Source organism: Chionomys nivalis, chromosome 25 (assembly GCF_950005125.1).
Source record: "Chionomys nivalis chromosome 25, mChiNiv1.1, whole genome shotgun sequence".
Lineage (NCBI taxonomy): Eukaryota > Metazoa > Chordata > Mammalia > Rodentia > Cricetidae > Chionomys > Chionomys nivalis.
The window spans coordinates 28,203,522-28,222,699 of NC_080110.1; the positions used below are offsets into that span (position 1 = coordinate 28,203,522).

The following is a 19,178-nucleotide window of genomic DNA, read 5'->3' on the forward strand; positions in this document are numbered from 1 at the left end:
GGTCTACAGAGCGAGTTTCAGGACAACCAGGGCTACAATTAGAAATCTTATCTAAAAGAAAAAAGAAAAAAAAATCAAAAACAGGTTGACAAGGACCTTAATTAAATTCAGCCTTAGAAAGTTTTGCAAGCCTATACATTGTCTTCTTTACAATTCTCCGAGCTCTGATTTCTCTCTCTGGGGTCCAACACAAGTCTCAAAGTCACTTTTAAACTATCTGCATGACGCCTTTAATCCCAGCACTCGGGAGGCAGAGGCAGGCGGATCTCCGGGAGTTCGAGACTAGCCTGGTCTACAAGAGCTAGTTCCAGGACAGGCTCCAAAACCACAGAGAAACCCTGTCTCGAAAAAACAAAAACAAACAAAAAAAAAGTCACTTTTAAACTATCTGCATGTACTCCATGTTATTTCAAATATTCTAATAATTTTTTTGCTGCGGGAGAATGTTGAAACATCTCTGTGTAGCCCTGCTGCCCTGGAACTCGCTATGTAGACCAGGTTGGCCTTAAACTCACAGAGACCCTCTGCCTCCTGAGTGCCAGGATTAAAAGCTGGCGCCACCACCGCCTGGCAATATTCCTAATCCCTCACTGTGTGTGTGTGTGTGGTGTGCGCAGGGGTGCTGGGCATGCAGCCTGGAGTCTAGCTAGCATGCGCTAGACAACCATTCTGGCGAGGGAACGACACCCCAGCTACCAACCCACACCTCTTCTTCTTCACCAATTGTACTTCAGCCCTGCCCATATAGGACCCTTTCCTCAATGGGGAAAAGGGCGTGCCAATACGGAATGGTGCCTCTAAAACTTAGTGGGGTGCATGACTCTTGACTGAACTATTTCAAAAGTGGTTTCTACAAGTTTTAATGGACCTGCTCAATGAGGGGAAACCCGAATGTGACCTGTTTACTCTCTAACCCTGGACACTCCCCATCACTGTACCCCTCAGACATCCTGCCCCCATCTCTGAAGGTTGGCAGGAAGTGAAACTCAATTGTCTGTTTAGCAGACTAGCCTTGGACCCAGCCCTGGGCCCCGGATGTGTACCCCCACCCAGAGAAGGAAGAAGAGGCTGGGAAAACAGGCTTGTTTTTTCCTTTCCCTTTGTTCTTTGTGGTCTCTTTCTTTCTGACTTTTATGATGTGGTTGATTAAAGACCTGAGCACCTGGAACTGTAGGCATTCGACATCTCCGCGGGCTGTTCTGTGCCCGCTCTCCCACCTCCAGCAAGAGCTGACTGGGGCTATGATGAAGCAAAGATCCTAAAGGTACAGGATGGCTGGAATAAGACTGATATCCTCTCACTCTGCATTAGAGAAGCCATATTCCAACGGATGTTTTTTTAAATATAGGAGTATTTTTATGTAAGGACTGACTGGGAGAGTAGTCTGGGACATTGTACCTTTTAAGCAGACTTTGTTTAGAGTGACCAAGAGTTGGAGAGTTTCACATGTGTCTATCCGCTTGGTTCAGTCTATGTTTTGTTTCCGAGACAGGGATTCACTGTAGCTTTGGAACCTGCCCTGGCACTAGCTCTTGTAGACCAGGCTGGCCTCAAACTCACAGGGATCCACCTGCCTCTGCCTCCCGAGTGCTGGGATTAAAGGCGCGCGCCACCACCACCTGGCCAGTCTATGTTTTCGCTTATCCTACGGAACTAAGAATGAAAGTGTTTGTTGAAGCCAAGAGGGGTGGCGTACCCCAGTAATCCCCAGTAAACTTGAGAGGTTGATGCAGGATGGCAAATTCAAGGCTAGCCTAGGCTACATACACACTGAAATCTTGTCTCAGAGAAAAAAATAAAATAAAAGTTTGTTGACTGTGAATGAGGGGACTGTAAAATACGGAACATGAAGCTTTACCAACAGTGGAGAATTGGGGCGTTGGTGGCACAATCGGGAGACAGAGGCAGGGGGATCTCTGTGAGTTCAAAGCCAGCCTGGTCTATAGAGTGAGTTCCAGGACAGCCAGGGCTACACAGTGAAACCCTGTCTCAGAAAAGAACAAAACCAAACGATGAAGAATCTACTGTTATAATGGAAGGATGTGGCATGGGGGTGAGAGTCACTGGTGGAGCACTGGGAAAGCACGCTCCAGACACTGAGGTTCATCTGCGGCATGATGGTGATGGTGATGGTAACGGTGGAGGACAGAGAAAAGGAAAAGCAGACAATGAAGAATTAGGATGCAAAACAAAACAAAACAGATCGGGAACAGAGACAGATCATTCTCCAACACCTGATCTGAAGACCTGGCACAGAGACAGATCTGATCTGGAGCTAAGTTAAAATTAATAATAGTCACAATAACACAAACCCCATTTACTCTAGAGAGAAGTTGCTTCAACAAGGTTTTCTCCAAATACTTGAGAGCTGCTTAGTTCTCTTTTTCCACTAGAGGGCCCAATGTATTCTTTTTTTTTTTTTTTTTTTCCCTCTGACCCTCACTGGGCCCAAATATTTATATATATGAGGTGTGGGTGTGTACACAGCACACTCAGACAGATACACACGTTTCCAACTAGCCGAGTCTCCTCCCACAACTCTCTGCTCCCAGATATGAGGAGGCAGTTCCAAGAACCCAAGGCTGTTGACTTCAGAGAAGGGTAGGAGGGAGTCAGTCAGGATGCCTGGGTCCCCAGTTGCTACCAGTAAATCCCTAGGCCTTGGTCTCTTCTCCCTTACTCTCCCAGCCTCACACCATCCAAGCTGCCCCAAGAATCCTGACAACTCCAGAGTACGGGTAGGAACTGAAAGGCTTCAGAGCCTTCTGTGCCATCTGCCAAGGCCAGAGAGTAATGTGCCAGGCTTGGGTATGGAGAAAAGGTGAACACAGACAATCAATGGTGCTCTAGACATCCAAACCCCCACCCTGGTCTTAAGGGAAGGATATGGATTTTGATAAAAAAGAGGTGTGCGTGGACAAGTCTGGAAAGGGGCTGAGGAACCCGGAGGAGAAATGGGTAATTGTCTCAGACAGGGTCAAGCAATGTGGAGCTATGTGGAGAGGCAGATGTACCTAGACCTTAAGTTGTGAAGTGTGGCTGGGCGGTGGTGGTGCACGCCTTTAATCCCAGCACTTGGGAGGCAGAGGCAGGCGGATCTCTGTGAGTTCAAGACCAGCCTGGTCTACAAGAGCTAGTTCCAGGATCCACAGAGAAACCCTGTCTCGAAAAACCAAAAAAAAAAAAAAAAAAAAAAAAAGTTGTGAAGTGTGTAGCTCTGGACTTTCCCCTCAGGGTTCTCCTGAGTGTAGAGTCACTGAGTTGGGCAGGTGCGTCCAGGATGACGTTGTGGACACTGGAGGGCGGACCAATTGCTGACCAGTTACTGGGTAGCTCCAGTCAGCACCCTGACCCCTACCCTTGGCCGCCCAGGGGAGGGATAATGGGACAGACTGTGAGTAATTAGAAAAAAAGAGAAAATTCAAAGTAGAGCCGCCCCACGCGTGGGAAGACAGAAGCGTAGGAGTGGAGAAAGTGGCACAGACCGGAGAGCCCTGAGACACTCTGGAGCCCAGAAGAAGGTCGTGTTGGAAAGCTGGCAACAGCGGGTGGTCTAGGGAGCGGCGAGAGGGCAGGCTAGGTGCGGGGCGGGCAGTATGTCGTCAGGAGCTGGGCGGCCCCGCGGCGGCCGGGCCGCGTCTGCCTAGCCCGTCCCCTCCAGCCCAGCTCGGGCTCCTTCGCCCCAGCTCCGACGGTGAGCTCTCCCGGGGCAAGGTAGAGCCCCGCGAGCCCCGCCCCACTCCGCACACTTTCGCACCAGGGCAGAAGGGCCGCGGAAGGGGCCGCTCCGCCGGCTGGGTGAGGGCTGCGGCGTCCGGAGGAGGAAGCGTTGACAGCTGGAACCGGCTGCTGGAAGGGTTTGCGCTGGATCGCGGGAGCTGCCGGAGGGCTGCGCAAGACCCGGGTAAGCGGCGTTTTCCCCAGACCTTACCCCCTCCTCCCGCTTGGTTACTCCGAGAGCTGGGGAAGCTCAACTTCTGGGAACTCGGAAGAAAGGTCCCTTATGAAAGCCACGGTGCCGCCACACGGGTGAAGAAGGGTTCTTCTGTGGCCTCCCATCCTTTCCACACCTGCCGCGGGGAAGTTTCTGAGAAGACTGGGTGAGAATCCTTCTTTTCAGCTTTAAATACGATAAATGAACCTAATTATCGAGGAAGAAAAGCAATTATTATTGGCCATCTCTCCACCTTCAGAAAATACAAGCCCTCATCCCCCGGCTATGCCAACATCGTAACTTCCTCCTGTACTATTAGCTACGACACCCTCTGCACAGGAACATAACGTGCCCCCCCCCCCGCGCGCGCCCCATCCAGGCTAACAATCATCCCTGATGTTTGTGGTTGATTTAATGAATTCTGATGCTTCAGCAGCAACAAAAATTCCCCTTGGCTAGCACCAGGGATGGGGAGGAGAGAATGGACCGTCAACCCTGTGCAACAGGGGGCACCATCCCTGATATGGTTAAGTCCAGCTCATCAGGCCTGGGCGCTGAAACTCGGAGTGCGTGCGTGCTTGCTCTGTGAAGTTTCTTGTTGGGACATCCTGAATGTCCTACAGACACCTCTAGTTCTTGACTAATGGTGAACTTGGAAGGGAGCAATGAGGTGAAAAGGAAACTTTAAATGTCAGTGCCGGTGGTGGAAACCTTAGTTCTTTGATCATAACTGCAATTTTAGTATTCGATGTTTAAAGTTAGATCGAGAGAATGAGAGGCACCGTGACTTGGGGATACTGTCTTTCTGAACCCAGGATGTTGTAGGATTCCTTCCCTCCCTCCAAGTCGATTTCTTCCGGTCTCACCCTAGGTTGGTAGAGGTAGTCGGGAAACCAGGGGAGGGAAGGGACGGGTGAGTCACAAACAGCTGGGGGTAGGGCTACGGTAGGGACCCCACCCTTCCAGCCTTGCAGTGTCTGGACTAGCCCAGGTTGTAGCCTCAGGGTCGTGTTGGAGCTGAAAGACAACTTGGGATTTGTTCCGGGTCTTTAAGGCCCCAGGATCCAACAGTTTGCTCCGGCCGCTTCAAGTCCAGGAGCAAACTGAATAGATTCCCCTAGAAGACCCCATGTCCAATGTTCCAACCCACAGATGTCCCTGACTCAAACGTTTCTAGCCACCTCCTCGTTTCTCAGAGGCAAATTCATGATCTTAATGCTACTACATGTCTGTACCTGACATAGGTATTTCTACTTTGGGTGGAAGGTACGTAACTGGGCTTCACTATCCGTGGAAATCACGAGAATTTGTGAGTTTTTGGCTTAAAAGTATAATTTTTCCTAACATCCAATGTATTTCTTTTTTTCACTTATTTTTTTTGGGGGGGAGTGGAGGGAGGACAGGGTCTCAAATTCCCCATGCTAGCCTTGACCTTACTCTGTAGTCCGAGTAGGCCTTTAGCTTTTCATCCCCTCTCAGTCTCCCGAGTAGCTGGAACTGCCTATCCCACCCCGCCTCACCAGACATAAACTTAGTTTCTGTGTATTACTTTATATAATATTAGCTGATGTTTATGGAGTTCTTATTCTGTATCATGCAGTTTGCTATGTACACTTGCTTATATAAACTAACTTAAAATCCACTCTGTGATTAGGTACTTATTTATTGATAAAGTTGAGCTAGTGTGTATAGCTCAGTAGACGTCTTACCTGCCTTGCTTTGAGATCGTTTTATTTTTGTTTTTCGAGACAGGGCTTCTCTGTAACTTTGGAGCCTGTCCTGGAACTTGCTCTGTAGACCAGGCTGGCCTCGAACTCACAGAGATCCGCCTGCCTCTGCCTCCCGAGTGCTGGGATTAAAGGTGTGCGCCACCACCACCTGGCTCATGCTTGAGATCTTAAGGCCCTGGGTTCGATCCCAGCTTTAAAAACACTCACGTGGTTCAGTGAACCAAATGACTCACCCGAGAGTTCGGATTCTAACCTGATTCATTCTTGAGCAGGGTGTGGTGGCAGACGCCTGGAATCCCAGCGCTCCAGAGGCTGTGATAACTGCTGTATAGTAAACCCTGGCTCAGAATCAAACAATAAAATAAAATAGGTGTAAGACCTGGGGAACCAAGGAAGGGACTAGAGAGAAGGGTCGTGGCCTCTCCCCTTGTCATCGTCCCTTCTTTGCTCTCCCTATCCTTTCTCCACCCCCCCCCCCGTCAGTTCCATCTCCCATATTCCATCCTCAGTAGTAATCAGAGATGCTGATTAAGCTATAAGCTCTAATGATCATAAAACTCATATATTCCTTAGCTCTGTTGGCAGCAGAGGACGGATTATAGTCTTTGATGAAAGCCAGAAAGGCAAAGTCCTTTCCTGGGATGGGTGTCACCGTCCTAAAAGATGCTTTTCAAGTGTTCTCAGGAATCCTTGGAACATGGATGGTGTGCTGCACAGGTCATGGGACAAAGGTTTCAGAGGAGACCTGATGCTGTCAGAAAGGAAATGCCTGAGCTTTTCTCATAGCCCCAAAGGCTTCTCCGCATCCAGACCAATGTTCCCTAAATCAGTGGACAGAGGTCAGAGTGTTTTGTTTTAGAGTCGAGGTCTCCTGTAGGCCTCTCTGGCCTGGAAATTCTGATCTTTCTGTCTCCACCACTTCCCAAATGCTGGGACTACAGGCATCGTCATGACGTATCATCATGCCTGGTTTATGTAGTGTGGGGGATTGAATTTGTGCGTGCTGAGCTCATATTCTACCAGCTGAGCTACCCCTCCAGCAGGACCAGAGTGTCCAATGGAATACCTCAATGAGTGTCTTTTAGCCCCAGTCCCAAATTCAACAACGATTTATTTAGTACCTACTATCTACCCTCCAAATTATCTCATACTTCTCTGGCTGCCGAGTGGACGTTCTGTGGTTTCCTATTTATCTAAAGTTGGATTAATAGTCCCCCCAAAATGACTACTCAGGTTTACACAACCAATATTGAATGCCCGAGTCCATGCTGAGTCCTGTTTTAGGTACTGAGGACAGGGTAGGAAAGAAGACCGACAAGTCCCTGCTTTTGTGAAACCAACGTTTTGGTGGATGATAAACACTTAAAGAGGGAGCCACGGCCGAGATAGAACAAGAACGTGAAGAGTCTAAGGCAGGAGGGTTGGATGAGTTTCAGGCTAGCTTGGGCTAGTGAGGCCGTCTCAGAAATTAAACTGGATGGAACATCTGAGAAGTTCTCATGAACTGGTATTTTAGGGTGATGGCTCTGCCAGGAGTAGGGAAAAGTATCCTACTCAGGCAGGAGAGTGGATATCACGGTGATAATGAGGCAAACGTTGGCGTCCTGTAGATCCAGAAAGCAACGTGTGACGGGGAGAGCGGAGCAGAGTGAAGACAGAGAGACCTTACTGTGCTGTTGGGAGCGAGAGCCTCACTCGGCTGCTTCCAGTTGTCCAAGTTATCCCAGCCCACGACTTCTTTGAGCTTCAGGTGAATCTTCCTTCTCCTCTCTTCCGTTTCTAAGTTCTCTTTTATAAAGTTTTGTTTATTTTTAGTGTGTGTGTACCTGTGTGTGTTTGTGTGCCTGCCTGCCAGTGTGGCATCAGTGTATAGGTCAGAAAACAACTTTGTGGAGTTTCTTCATTTTTCTTTTACTTTTTTTGTTTTTCCAAAACAGGGTTTCCTCTGTAGCTTTGAAGTCTGTCCTGGAACTCACTCTGTAGACCAGGTTGGCCTCGAACTCATAGAGATCCGCCTGCCTCTGCCTCCTGAGTGCTGGGATTAAAGGCGTGCACCACCGCTTGGCTCTTGTTTTACTTTTTTTTTTAAAGATTTATTTATTTATTTACTTATGCATACATACAGTATTCTGCCTGTAGGCCAGAAGAGGGCACTGGATCTTATTATAGATGGTTGTGAGCCACCATGTGGTTGCTGGGAACTGAACTCAGGACCTCTGGAAGAGCAGTTAGTGCTCTTAACCGCTGAGCCATCTCTCCAGCTCCTCTTGTTGACTTTTATATGGGTTTTGGGGATGCAGCTCAGGCCTCCAGACTTGTGCAATGAGCTTCTTTATCTGCCGGACTTTCTCAGCCCCTTTTGGTTCCTTGGGGCTTTTGTTTTTGTTTTTGAGACAAGGTATAACTGGACTTTTTTTTTTTTAATCAGGAATCGAGGCTTCCTGATAATAACATAGAGATTTATTAATTATGAAAGCTCAGCTGATAGTTTAGGCTTGTTTCTAACTAGCTCTTATAACTTAAATTAATCCATTTCTATTAATTTACATGTTGCTATATGACTCTTGGCTTTTACCTGTCTTCCTCATGCCTTGCCGCCTCTCTGCCTAGCTGTCCATGACTCCTTCTTCCCAGCGGTCCCTCTGCCCCGGAAATCCTACCTAGCTATTGGCCATTTAGCTTTTTATTAAACCAATCACAGTGATGCATCTTCATACAGTGTGAAGGAATATTCCACAACCTTTCCCCCTTTGTGTCTAAATAAAGAGCAAAGGTTTTAACTATAATAAAAATATACAATAAGAACAATTATCAGGTAAGAATAACAGTTACAATGTTCAGTCCATTTGTATTTGACATATTTGGAGAAAATACTCCGTTATTTATTCTATCCTGATGAATCCAAAGCTCTATACCTAATTTACTTTCTATCATAACCGAGGAAAACTATAACTGTCTAGTCTTGAACTCCATCGAAGACCCCAGAAGGGATATAATATTACCTGAGTAAACAGGAAGTGCAGAGCAAACAACTTTCAAAACTATAGAAATGGCAGAGATAGCTGCTGCCTGGACAGTCACACAAGGTTGCTCTGTAACAGTGAGCTATCCACTTCAGCCTACAGGCTTGGAATGTCTGACAGACTTTTCTGGGAAGCAACAATTTTGAAAGATTTTCCTACCTTGTCTTGACAAGGTTTGCAGATGCTTTCCTTTGTGTCCTGCTTGTACAATTTGGACCATATACTTCAGCAGTTGAGACAAGGGCAGTTTCTTTGCCCAGTGACTAGCTTTTGCCATAAAGAAAGCAAATTCCATATGGAGTTTCTTCAATGCCCATTGTCCTTTTTTTTTTTTTTTTAAAAATTAAATTGGTACTGCCAGGAGTAGATGTGTCTCATTGTCATGAAAAGCCTTATAATTATCAAAACATTTTAAAATGGCATATTCTGTAGATCTCTGACATGTTTGAAGATCACCTGTCTATCTACAATATATGTTTGACCTTAAAAATATACCTAACATGACTCTGTTTGATTGTTATAGGTGACTAACTGCTAGCATGAATTTCTGTATTATCCTAAATGGTTTGTATTAATAGCTTTCAAGAAATTTATGTTATATTGCTAAATGAGCTGCATAGGTATAGTACCTTAAACAAGAGTAGAAACATGGGGCTGAAGAAATGACTCAGCGGTTAAGAGCACTGACTGTTCTTCCAGAGGACCAGGGTTCAATCCCCAGCACCCACATGGCAGCTCACAACTGTCTGTGACTCCAGTTCCACGGGATCCAATACCCTCACACAGACATATATGAAGGCAAAAGCACAAATGTGTATAAAATAAATAAAGAGTAGAAACATATGTACAGTATGTTTTAGCAAAAATAACCTCAAATTTGTATCAATATATAAAGATACCTTAAACAAGAGTAGAAACATTTATACAGTATAGCAAAAATAATCTTAAATTTATATCAACATACAAAATTCCATACCAATGTAAAATATTTGAGATTAGTGGTTGTTCAAAAGTAGACTCAACAATCCACCCTCTTATCCCATCATTTCTATATTATATCTCTCCTTTTTTTCTTCAGAAAAAGATCCTTGAATCGAATCTCCTCTGTTCAGCTTTTTTTTTTTCCTGACCATGACCAATACTTAACCCCCTAAACAATGGCAAATATCCATAACCCACTGAATGACCAAAAACCATCCACCCCATCTCTTGGAAATGTGAGTGTTGTGTTCTCTAGACGGCTTCCTGTTTTCTGGGGATACTGATGTCTTTTAGGGGACGCTGAGAAAATTGGGATAATGGTCAAGTCCTGGGAGAGCTGCTGTTGTCTAGTCTCGGTGTCATGGGAAAATGAAGTTTATGTAAAGTTTGACTGGAGTGGTCGTCAGTGAGGTTGTACCACCTGGGCCACCCATTTTCCTTGGTGTCTGGTCCCCTCACTCTGAAACATACAAACTTTCAAAAGTAACATACATATCTTCTGCATTAACAGATAAGTGTGGAGTGTGTGTTGTACACAAGCCAGCCAAAGATGATTTTTGTCTTATGTTCAAACAGGTAAAATATACATCACCTGTCTTGTAGTTATTTTAGGTTTAGTTCTTTATGTCTGAAGTCAGGATTTTCAGGGAGTCTTACCTGATCAATTCTGATTTCTATCAACCTTGAATGAATCCACAGCCTTTCATTTCCTTTGGAAGCAAAAGCATAACCTCTTCCCCAATGTAACATACTTTTTACTTCCATTTTGAAGTTAAGACATTTTAAAAATATACAGGTTGGTTTAATTTAGTAGTTTTTTTTTTAAAGATTTATTTATTTATTATGTCCACAGTGTTCTGTCTGTATGTATGCTTGCTGGCCAGAAGAGGGTACCAGATCTCATTACGGATGGCTGTGAGCCACCATGTGGGTGCTGGGAATTGAACTCAGGACCTCTGGAGGAGCGGTCAGTGCTCTTAACCTCTGAGCCATCTCTCCAGCCCTAATTTAGTATTTTTTATAATCCAATGTCTCTCAGCAGCTATTGTTTGCTCATCAACAATCAAAACATTTAAAGACAACATAGTAACAATCAATCAGGATCCAGACTCCCTGTGTATTTCCTGTCTCGACATGACTTATCCTTTTTATGTTATTTTATTTTCTCTTTAAGGACTTTGTCTTATGATTTATAAGACTATTTTTTCTATGACCATCTATACTCATTTTCTTTTTAAGCCTACAAATATTTTTTAAATATTTATTTATTATGTATACAGTATTCTCAGTATTCTGTCTGTGTGTATGTATACAGGCCAGAAGAGGGCACCAGATCTCATTACAGATGGTTGTGAGCCACCATGTGGTTGCTGGGAATTGAACTCAGGACCTCTGGAAGAGCAGTCAGTGCTCTTAACCGCTGAGCCATCTCTCCAGCCCCTGAACCTGCTTTTCTGTGTACTGTATACTGTTACCTTTTCTGTCTGCATGAGCTAAATCTTAAACAGCTGTGTGGCTTAGCTCATGGCACTGGCAGCTCAAACCTGCAAGTAGTGACTGAGAGATGTCTTTGTACTGCAGCCTGCATGAGAGACTGCAGGACTAGGAAGGCACGTTTGTGTATTTGGAACCTTTTTTTAAGCTTTCTAAGCTTTCTCAGGGCTTGTGTGGGAAATATGTGCCCCACGTTGGGTGCCATTTTCGTGGGAACTGTCAGCTCCTCAGTAATGACAAGGAGACTTTTTTTTTTTTTTTTTTTTTTTTTTTTGGTTTTTCGAGACAGGGTTTCTCTGTGGCTTTGGAGCCTGTCCTGGAACTAGCTCTGTAGACCAAGCTGGTCTCGAACTCACAGAGATCCGCCTGCCTCTGCCTCCCGAGTGCTGGGATTAAAGGCGTGCGCCACCACCGCCCGGCCAACAAGGAGACTTATTATTAATTATGAAAACTTGGCCGATAGCTTAGGTTTGTTTCTAATTAGCCCTAATAACTTAAATAAGCCCATTTCTATGAATTTATGTGCTGCTACATGACTCACTATGTAGCTCTGTCTAAAAGTGTATATCCTGAGCAGGCTATTCTCACATTCAGAGATCTACCTGTCCCTTCCCCTGCCCATGCTAGGATTAAAGGCATAGGTCACTAAGATTGATGGATGTTTTTTAACTTATGTGTATATATTTGAGCATTCACTATGTGTGTGCAGTGCCTATGGAGGCCAGAAGAGGGGCATCAAGTCCCTTAAAGGTAGAATTAATATTAGGCAATTGTAAGCCAACTGTTGTGTGTGTGTGCTGGAAATCAAATCAAGTTCTCTGAAAGTGAAGCAAGTAGGTTTTTGCTATTGTGGTTATTTGGTTGGTTGGTTTGAGACAGGATCTCTAAGTAGCCCTGGCTGTCCAGGAATTCACTATAGACTAGGTTGGCCTTGAACTTACAGAGATCCTCCTGTTTCTGCTCCAGAGTGCTTCAATTAAAGACATGTGCCACCATTTGAAGCTTAGTTGGAATTTTTGACACACAGTCTCACTATGTAGCCCAGACCATCTTCAAGCTCGCCATCCTCCTGCTTCAGCCTCCCCAGGCTTTAGGGATTACAAGCATGAACCACTATACCGGTCTGACACTGGAGTTTTTTTTTGTTTTTTTTTTTTGTTTTTTTTTTGGTTTTTCGAGACAGGGTTTCTCTGTAGCTTTGGAGCCTGTCCTGGAACTCCCTTTGTAGACCAGGCTGGAGTTTTTTTGTTTTGTCTTTTGTTTCTCAAGACTGGGTTTCTTCGTGTAACAGCCCTGACTGTCCTGGAACTTGCTCTGTAGACTAGGCTGGCCTTGAACTCATAGAGCTCCAACTGCCTCTGCCTCCCAAGTGCTGGTATTAAAGGCATGCACCACCCCCCAAGCAACACATTTTTTAAAAATGCTTTTTGTTTGTCATTTATAGTTTTTGTTTTGTTTGAGACAGGAGAGATGGCTCAGTGGTTAAGAGCATTGACTGCTCTTCCAGAGGTCCTGAGTTCAATTCCCAGCAACCATATGGTGGCTCACAACCACCGGTAATAAGATCTGGTGCCAACTTCTGTCTGCAGGGACACGTGCAGGCAGACCATTGTATACATAATAAATAAATAAATTTTTTAAAAAATGTTTTCGTAGCCAGGCGGTGGTGGCGCACGCCTTTAATCCCAGCACTTGGGAGGCAGAGGCAGGAGGATCTTTGTGAGTTTGAGACCAGCCTGGTCTACAAGAGCTAGTTCCAGGACAGGCTCCAAAACCACAGAGAAACCCTGTATCGAAAAACCAAAAAAAAAAAAAAAATAATAATAATAAATAAATAAATAAATAAATAAATAAATAAATAAAAATGTTTTCGCTGGGCAGTGGTGGCAAACACCTTTAGTCCCAACACTCGGGAGGCAGAGGCAGGAGGATCTCTGTGAGTTAGAGGCCAGCCTGGTCTACAAGAGTTATTTCTAGGACAGGCTCCAAATCTAAAGAGAAACACTGTCTTGGAAAAAAAGAAGTTTTCATTTAAAATTTTAGCTGTATTAATACAGTGATAGTTGTCATTTCTTGTAGGCTTCTATTTGTGCTATTTTTAATATATTATTTTTATTTAACTTCCCACCTGTGAACCATAGGTGCCATTCTCCCTGTTACAGGTGTAATTATTTTAAGCCACGGGCCCTTCACGCGAAGTGTGGAACCCAGTTAGATCTGACTCCTCAACAGCCCTCAACGACTTACTTCTCTAAAATATGTAATTACTGTTGTTGCTGATATTAAATAATTAAGGTGAGTGTAGCTCGATTGTAAAACATTTGCCTCGGAGACTCAGGGCCCTGGATGCAATGGCTTATCAGGACCAGTGACTCAGGCAGGCCTATTGCTGAACCAGTTTGATGTAGCCTTGGTTATACAGCCAGTTCTAAGACAGCCAGAGCCACGTAGTACCGAGACCCTCGCAGACAAACAAAATAAAATCATCTAGAAATGTCACACTCTATTACTTTACTAGTCCTTCAGCAGGAGTTAGGACTATGTGATCCCCGCTTGTATCCTGGGATCTGTACCAAAAGGTGGTGTTCCATAAAAGCTGGTAACCCAGCCGGGCGGTGGTGGCGCACGCCTTTAATCCCAGCACTTGGGAGGCAGAGGCAGGCGGATCTCTGTGAGTTCGAGACCAGCCTGGTCTACAAGAGCTAGTTCCAGGACAGGCTCCAAAACCACAGAGAAACCCTGTCTCAAAAAACCAAAAAAAAAAAAAAAAAAAAAAAAAAAAAGCTGGTAACCCAGCAGGGTGGGGAATCTGGCGTCATAGCGGAACCTGCAGCTCCGCAGTTCGGCGCCCTGGAAACCCAGGAAGTCTCCTGTCCAACCTTCCCCAGTCCCACGAGCCAAGTTCCCTCCCGTCCCTAGTCGAGCCCCATGGGATGTGAACAGAGCTAGGTCGCTCCCCGCTAGTTCTGAGCCTCGTGTCAGATGCGCTAGAGGTCGTTGTGGGGCGGGGCGGGGGTGTGTGGGGCTCAGGGAGTGGTAGGCTCGAGGGAGAGCAAGATGGGGTCCTGCCATGTGAGGTGCCCTGAGGTGAGACTCTCAGGAGGGTGGGAGGAGATGGGCAGAGGCCACAGAGCCTGAAGTGAGGGCAGGGGACTGAAAAAGGCCAGGCACAGTGTGTGTGTGTCTGTGTGTGTCTGTGTGTGTGTTTTAAATCAAACAGATGGGAGAAGTCTGAGTGAAAGAAGGACCCAGAAATGTCAGAGATGAGTCAGAGAAAGGAAGACGGAGAACAGTCCTTGTTGGGAAGAGTTAGAGACAGGCACAGGGAAAGCCGGCACAAGATGTAGACAGGTAGCCACTTTCCATGACCGCTCCGGTCTTCCCCCAGGTTTACCCTCCGAAAAACAAACGCAATAGGCTGTACTACCGGGCTCTGTTTGTGCTATACCTTAAGAAGAGAAAAAGGATGGCCAAAGAGAAGGGGCTAATCAGCCCAGAAGACTTTGCTCAGCTGCAGCAATACATGGAATGTGAGTCTTTCTCCCCGCCCCTCAGTTCTGGAGGCTTCCTTCTCGGTACCCTCCACTCCAGTGTCCCAGCCACCAGGAGCTGATCCCTTTTTCACACAGCCCATGCTAAGGCCTCAGCTCTCTCCCCACGTTTCCCCTACCTGACTGCTTGCTCCAGGCCTCAGCGGAGAAAACAAGGGCATTGCTGTGGAGAAGCTGAACGGCTCTTCCCTTCTTGCAGTCCCTCCTCTCATTCAAACCTTTGTTCCAAGTGGAACTCTGGCAGAAGGCCAGGAGAACCAAGCTGTGCTCTTAATCTTGTCTTTCTCTCTTCTTATCCAGACTCCACCAAAAAGGTCAGTGATGTTCTGAAGCTCTTTGAGGATGGTGACATGAACAGATTTTGCCAAGAAGATGTGAGTGACACGAGGCGCCCTCTCCTTGACTCCCAACTTGCGGGAATTCTCGTGGACCCACTTCTTGCTTTCCCACCTCCAAATACCCCATTGTTAAGTGTTACTGGAGCCGTTGCTTTAGAACAAGGCGAGAGATCCTAGTAACTCAGGAGATGGCCCAAGTAACCATCCTTCCGCCTCTGGTGCCTGGCAGCAGGGCCTCTATTGTGTGGCTCCCCATTCCTCGGTCCTCAGCTTCTCTGTCCTGCAGACTTCCCAGTGTAATGCTCAACTCTTTTCATAGGTCATTGGCTACGTGGGATTTGAGCATTTCCTGAAACTCTATCTGGAAGTGGATGAAGTCCCCCATCACCTCTGCTGGTCTCTGTTTTGGTCCTTTCACGCTAGTCAAAGCTTAGAAGTGACTAAGTCAAAAGGTACATTTAAGCAGGTGGAGCTGGGCTGGGCCTCTGGAAAAACAGCCAAAGTAGTTCGTATCTGGGGATGAGGACCAAAGCAGTTGCTTATTGCGGGCAGGTCAAGAGAGAAGGCGCTAGGAGCTAGCGTAAAGAAAGATAAAGGGGAGAGCTGAGATAAGCACAAGAGAAAGACCCAAAGTAGAAGGGGCCTGACCTTGGCTCTGCCGTATCTTTATTCTGCAGGCAATGTGATTTGTCTCAGTGATGTCTCCTGCTACTTCTCCCTCCTGGAGGGTGGCCGGCCAGAAGACAAGCTAGAATGTGAGTCTGCCGCTCTGAGCAGGGGAAGGGAAGTATTCCCCAGACCCCCTTTCCTCATTCCTTTGGAATTTCTTTTCTTTTTTTTTTTTTTTGGGGGGGGGTTTTCGAGACAGAGTTTCTCTGTGGTTTTGGAGCCTGTCCTGGAACTAGCTCTTGTAGACCAGGCTGGTCTCGAACTCCCAGAGATCCGCCTGCCTCCTCTGCCTCCCAAGTGCTGGGATTAAAGGCATGCGCCACCCCTCCTTTAGGCTGACAAGGGTGCGCCTGAGAGCGGGCCTATTTCCTCCGTCCTCCTTGACTGCCTACAGCGTGTCACACCAGGTCCCACGCCTTAGACATCCCCACGTAGGTGGCCTTGCTCAGGGTGCACAGAAGTGTGTACTGTCTTTATTATATTTACCAGGGCTGGCATGCATTGCTGTTTTCTCTACCTTTTTGTTTTATATGTATGTGACACAATGTGTAAGTCATCCTGGTCTCAAACTCTCTATCTTCCTGCCTCAGCTTCCTGAGTCCTGGTGTGTATCTGGGCTTCCAGATGCCCTTCCTGCTCATCTGTTCTATCAAACCTATTCTTTTTTTTTCTTCTTCCCCGAGGCAGGGTTTCTCTGTAGCTTTGGAGCCTGTCCTGGAACTTACGCTATAGACCAGGCTGGCCTTGAACTCACAGAGATCCCCTTGTCTTTGCCTCCTGAGTACTGGGGTTAAAGGTGTGCGCCACCACTGCCGGCCTCAGTCCTCTTCTTGACTTCCATATCTCTTTATTTTCCTCTAGTTTCTGAATACTTGGGGATTTTGTTTTGTTTTTTGTTGTGGGTTTGTTTGTCTGTTTGTTTTGTTTTTGAGACAGGGTCTCACTATGTATTCCAAGCTGGCCTGGAGCTCACTAAGTAGATCAGGGTAGCCTTGAACTCATAGAGATCTTCCATGGGATTACAAGCCCTTTCAAGCCTGGCCTTGGAGTGAATTCTTTAGATCTTTCTCACAAACTGACTGGGTTCCTCCAAAACTTCACAGTCACCTTCAAGCTGTACGACTCGGATAGAAACGGGATCCTGGATAGCTCGGTGAGTTGTGAGAACCCGTGTGCTGAGCAAGGGACTCTGTCCATCTGCCTGTCCTCTCCCACTTGGACTTTCCCAGGGTCTCCAGAAGCAGAGCAAAGGTGTGTGTGGGGGGGGAGCAGGCTGCAGCTCAGTGGTGTGGTGCTTGCCTAGCATGCACATGGCCTTAAATTCTCTCCAACACTACCCTCTCACCGCCACCACCACCACCACCAAACCCCCCAAAAAAGAGGAGACAATGGTGTCTAGAGGATTCTTATTCCACTAGGACCAAATATGAAGGGGTTCCTGAGAGCTTGAACTCTGAAAGAGAAGGCTGGAGATGGGACGCAGCGCATGTTTACTGACTTGTCCGAGGGTACCTGAGAGCAAGGGGTGCATTTGGAAGGGGCATCCAGGAGCCCTGGTTTCTAGACTTGAGTAGTGGCGACAGGAGGTGACTAGCTCTGGCTTTTACCCTCTTTGCCCCAGGAAGTAGAAAGAATTATCCACCAGATGATTCGAGTGGCCGAATATCTAGACTGGGATGTGTCCGAGCTGAGGCCGGTAAGACAGTTTGTCCCTTGCCTTTTTGTGCCCTCTTCCCCACGGCCCTGCATCTGCCTTATCCCATCTCTGATGGGCACTTGGGTCCCTCTGCTAGGATGACTGTGCTGCGTGTCCTGGGAGACACCTGAGAGAGCGGGGAGGTGTCTGGGGCCACTCCCAGCAAGGGCTCCCTCTGGGTGTCCTGAGAGAGCGGGGAGGTGTCTGGGGCCACTCTCAGCAAGGGCTTCCTCTCTTCTCCATTCAGATCCTCCAGGAGATGATGAAGGAGATCGACTACGATGGCAGTGGCTCTGTCTCCCTAGCTGAGTGGGTCCGGGCTGGCGCTACCACTGTGCCGCTGCTTGTGCTTCTGGGTGTTGATATGGTGAGTAGGTAAGATGTGTAGGGATGGTCAAGCGCTGTCTTGGCTTATACTCACTGGAGAACTGGCCTTCTAAGAAGCTGGCATCCTCTGTGACCCCCTAGACGCTGAAGGATGATGGGGTACACATGTGGAGACTCAAGAGATTCCCCAGACCAGTCTACTGCAACCTATGCGAGCTGAGCATTGGCCTTGGCAAACAGGGCCTGAGCTGTAACCGTGAGTGATGATACCCGGGGTGTGGTACCAGCAATTAGTGGGGACATGATGTTATGAACTCAGAGAAACAAGGATTAGAACTGTAGGCTCCGACACTCCCTCTATATGATCCTGCAAAAGCAACGTAACTTTTATTATTAATTATTATTTGTGTGTTGTGCTCGGATTCAAACCCAAGTCTGTATGTCTTTTTCTCTTTTTTCAAATAATATTTATTATTTTTTTAAAAAAAAAATTGTAAGTAAAAAGACAGGCTCTTGCGCTGTAGCTCAGGCTGGCCTGGAACTCACAGAGACCCTCCCGCCTCTTCCTCCTGAGTTCTGGCACTAAAGGTGTACACCACCATATCTAGCTTGCCTCCGCTTCCTGAATGTTGGCATTAAAGGGGTGAGTCAGCATGCCCGGTTTCGTGTGTTTTCTTTAAGCTTTAGTTACTTTGACTTGGAAGAGGAAGTAATTGTGAATGGTAGGTGTGTCCCTACAACTAGCCTTTGTAACACACGGTAACACACAGTAACACACGGTAACGCACGGTAACGCACGGTAACGCACGGTAACACACGGTAACGCATGGTAACACACGGTAACGCACGGTAACACGGTAACACACGGTAACACATGGCTACAGCATTCCTCAGCTGTAGGGAGGGGGCATCAGGAGTTCAGGGCTGGCCCGAGTTACAGAGGAAGTTTAAGGTCAGCCTTCCGTACGGCCTGGACTACATAAGACCCTATCTTCTCAAAACAAGCAAATAGGGGTTGGGAAGATAATTCAGTGGGCGAAAGCACTTGTGGCCAGACCTGCTGTCCTGAGCTCAATCCCGAGAACCTGTGAAATGAGGAGAAAATGGACTAGAAGTTGTCTTATGACCTCTGCGTGTACACTGTGGTACATGCGACACACACACAAATAAATTCAATTAATTAATTAAAGAGAGACATTGCATCAAAGATTCAATTATTTTATTTATTTATTTATTTATTTATTTTGGTTTTTCGAGACAGGGTTTCTCTATGGCTTTGGAGCCTGTCCTGGAACTAGCTCTGTAGACCAGGCTGCTCTCGAACTCACAGAGATCCGCCTGCCTCTGCCTCCGGAATGCTGGGATTAAAGGCGTGCGCCACCATCGCCCGGTGATGCGATGATACAAGGTTTATTTTTGATACCTTTATTGATAC

The 19,178-nt window shown here is 46.6% G+C and overlaps 1 protein-coding gene across 5 annotated transcripts in view; it reads left to right on the plus strand.

Moving 5' to 3' along the window:
* The first annotated feature begins 3,360 nt into the window (after nt 1–3,360).
* Dgka (diacylglycerol kinase alpha) overlaps nt 3,361–19,178 on the plus strand; it is a 29,484-nt gene continuing 13,666 nt past the window's right edge. For 2 of the 5 annotated variants that reach the window (XM_057757851.1, XM_057757854.1), the window contains exons 1-11: nt 3,361–3,904; nt 7,275–7,414; nt 13,325–13,457; nt 14,551–14,692; nt 15,014–15,087; nt 15,371–15,503; nt 15,729–15,806; nt 16,824–16,873; nt 17,342–17,416; nt 17,664–17,783; nt 17,885–17,999. In XM_057757851.1, the coding sequence (XP_057613834.1) occupies nt 14,629–14,692; nt 15,014–15,087; nt 15,371–15,503; nt 15,729–15,806; nt 16,824–16,873; nt 17,342–17,416; nt 17,664–17,783; nt 17,885–17,999 (709 nt within the window). In that variant the 5' untranslated portion in view covers nt 3,361–3,904; nt 7,275–7,414; nt 13,325–13,457; nt 14,551–14,628. Of the gene's footprint in view, nt 3,905–7,274; nt 7,415–13,303; nt 13,458–14,550; nt 14,693–15,013; nt 15,088–15,370; nt 15,504–15,728; nt 15,807–16,823; nt 16,874–16,956; nt 16,972–17,341; nt 17,417–17,663; nt 17,784–17,884; nt 18,000–19,178 lie in introns of those variants that run through there. The other 3 variants (XM_057757852.1, XM_057757853.1, XM_057757855.1) reach the window with 3 other exon arrangements.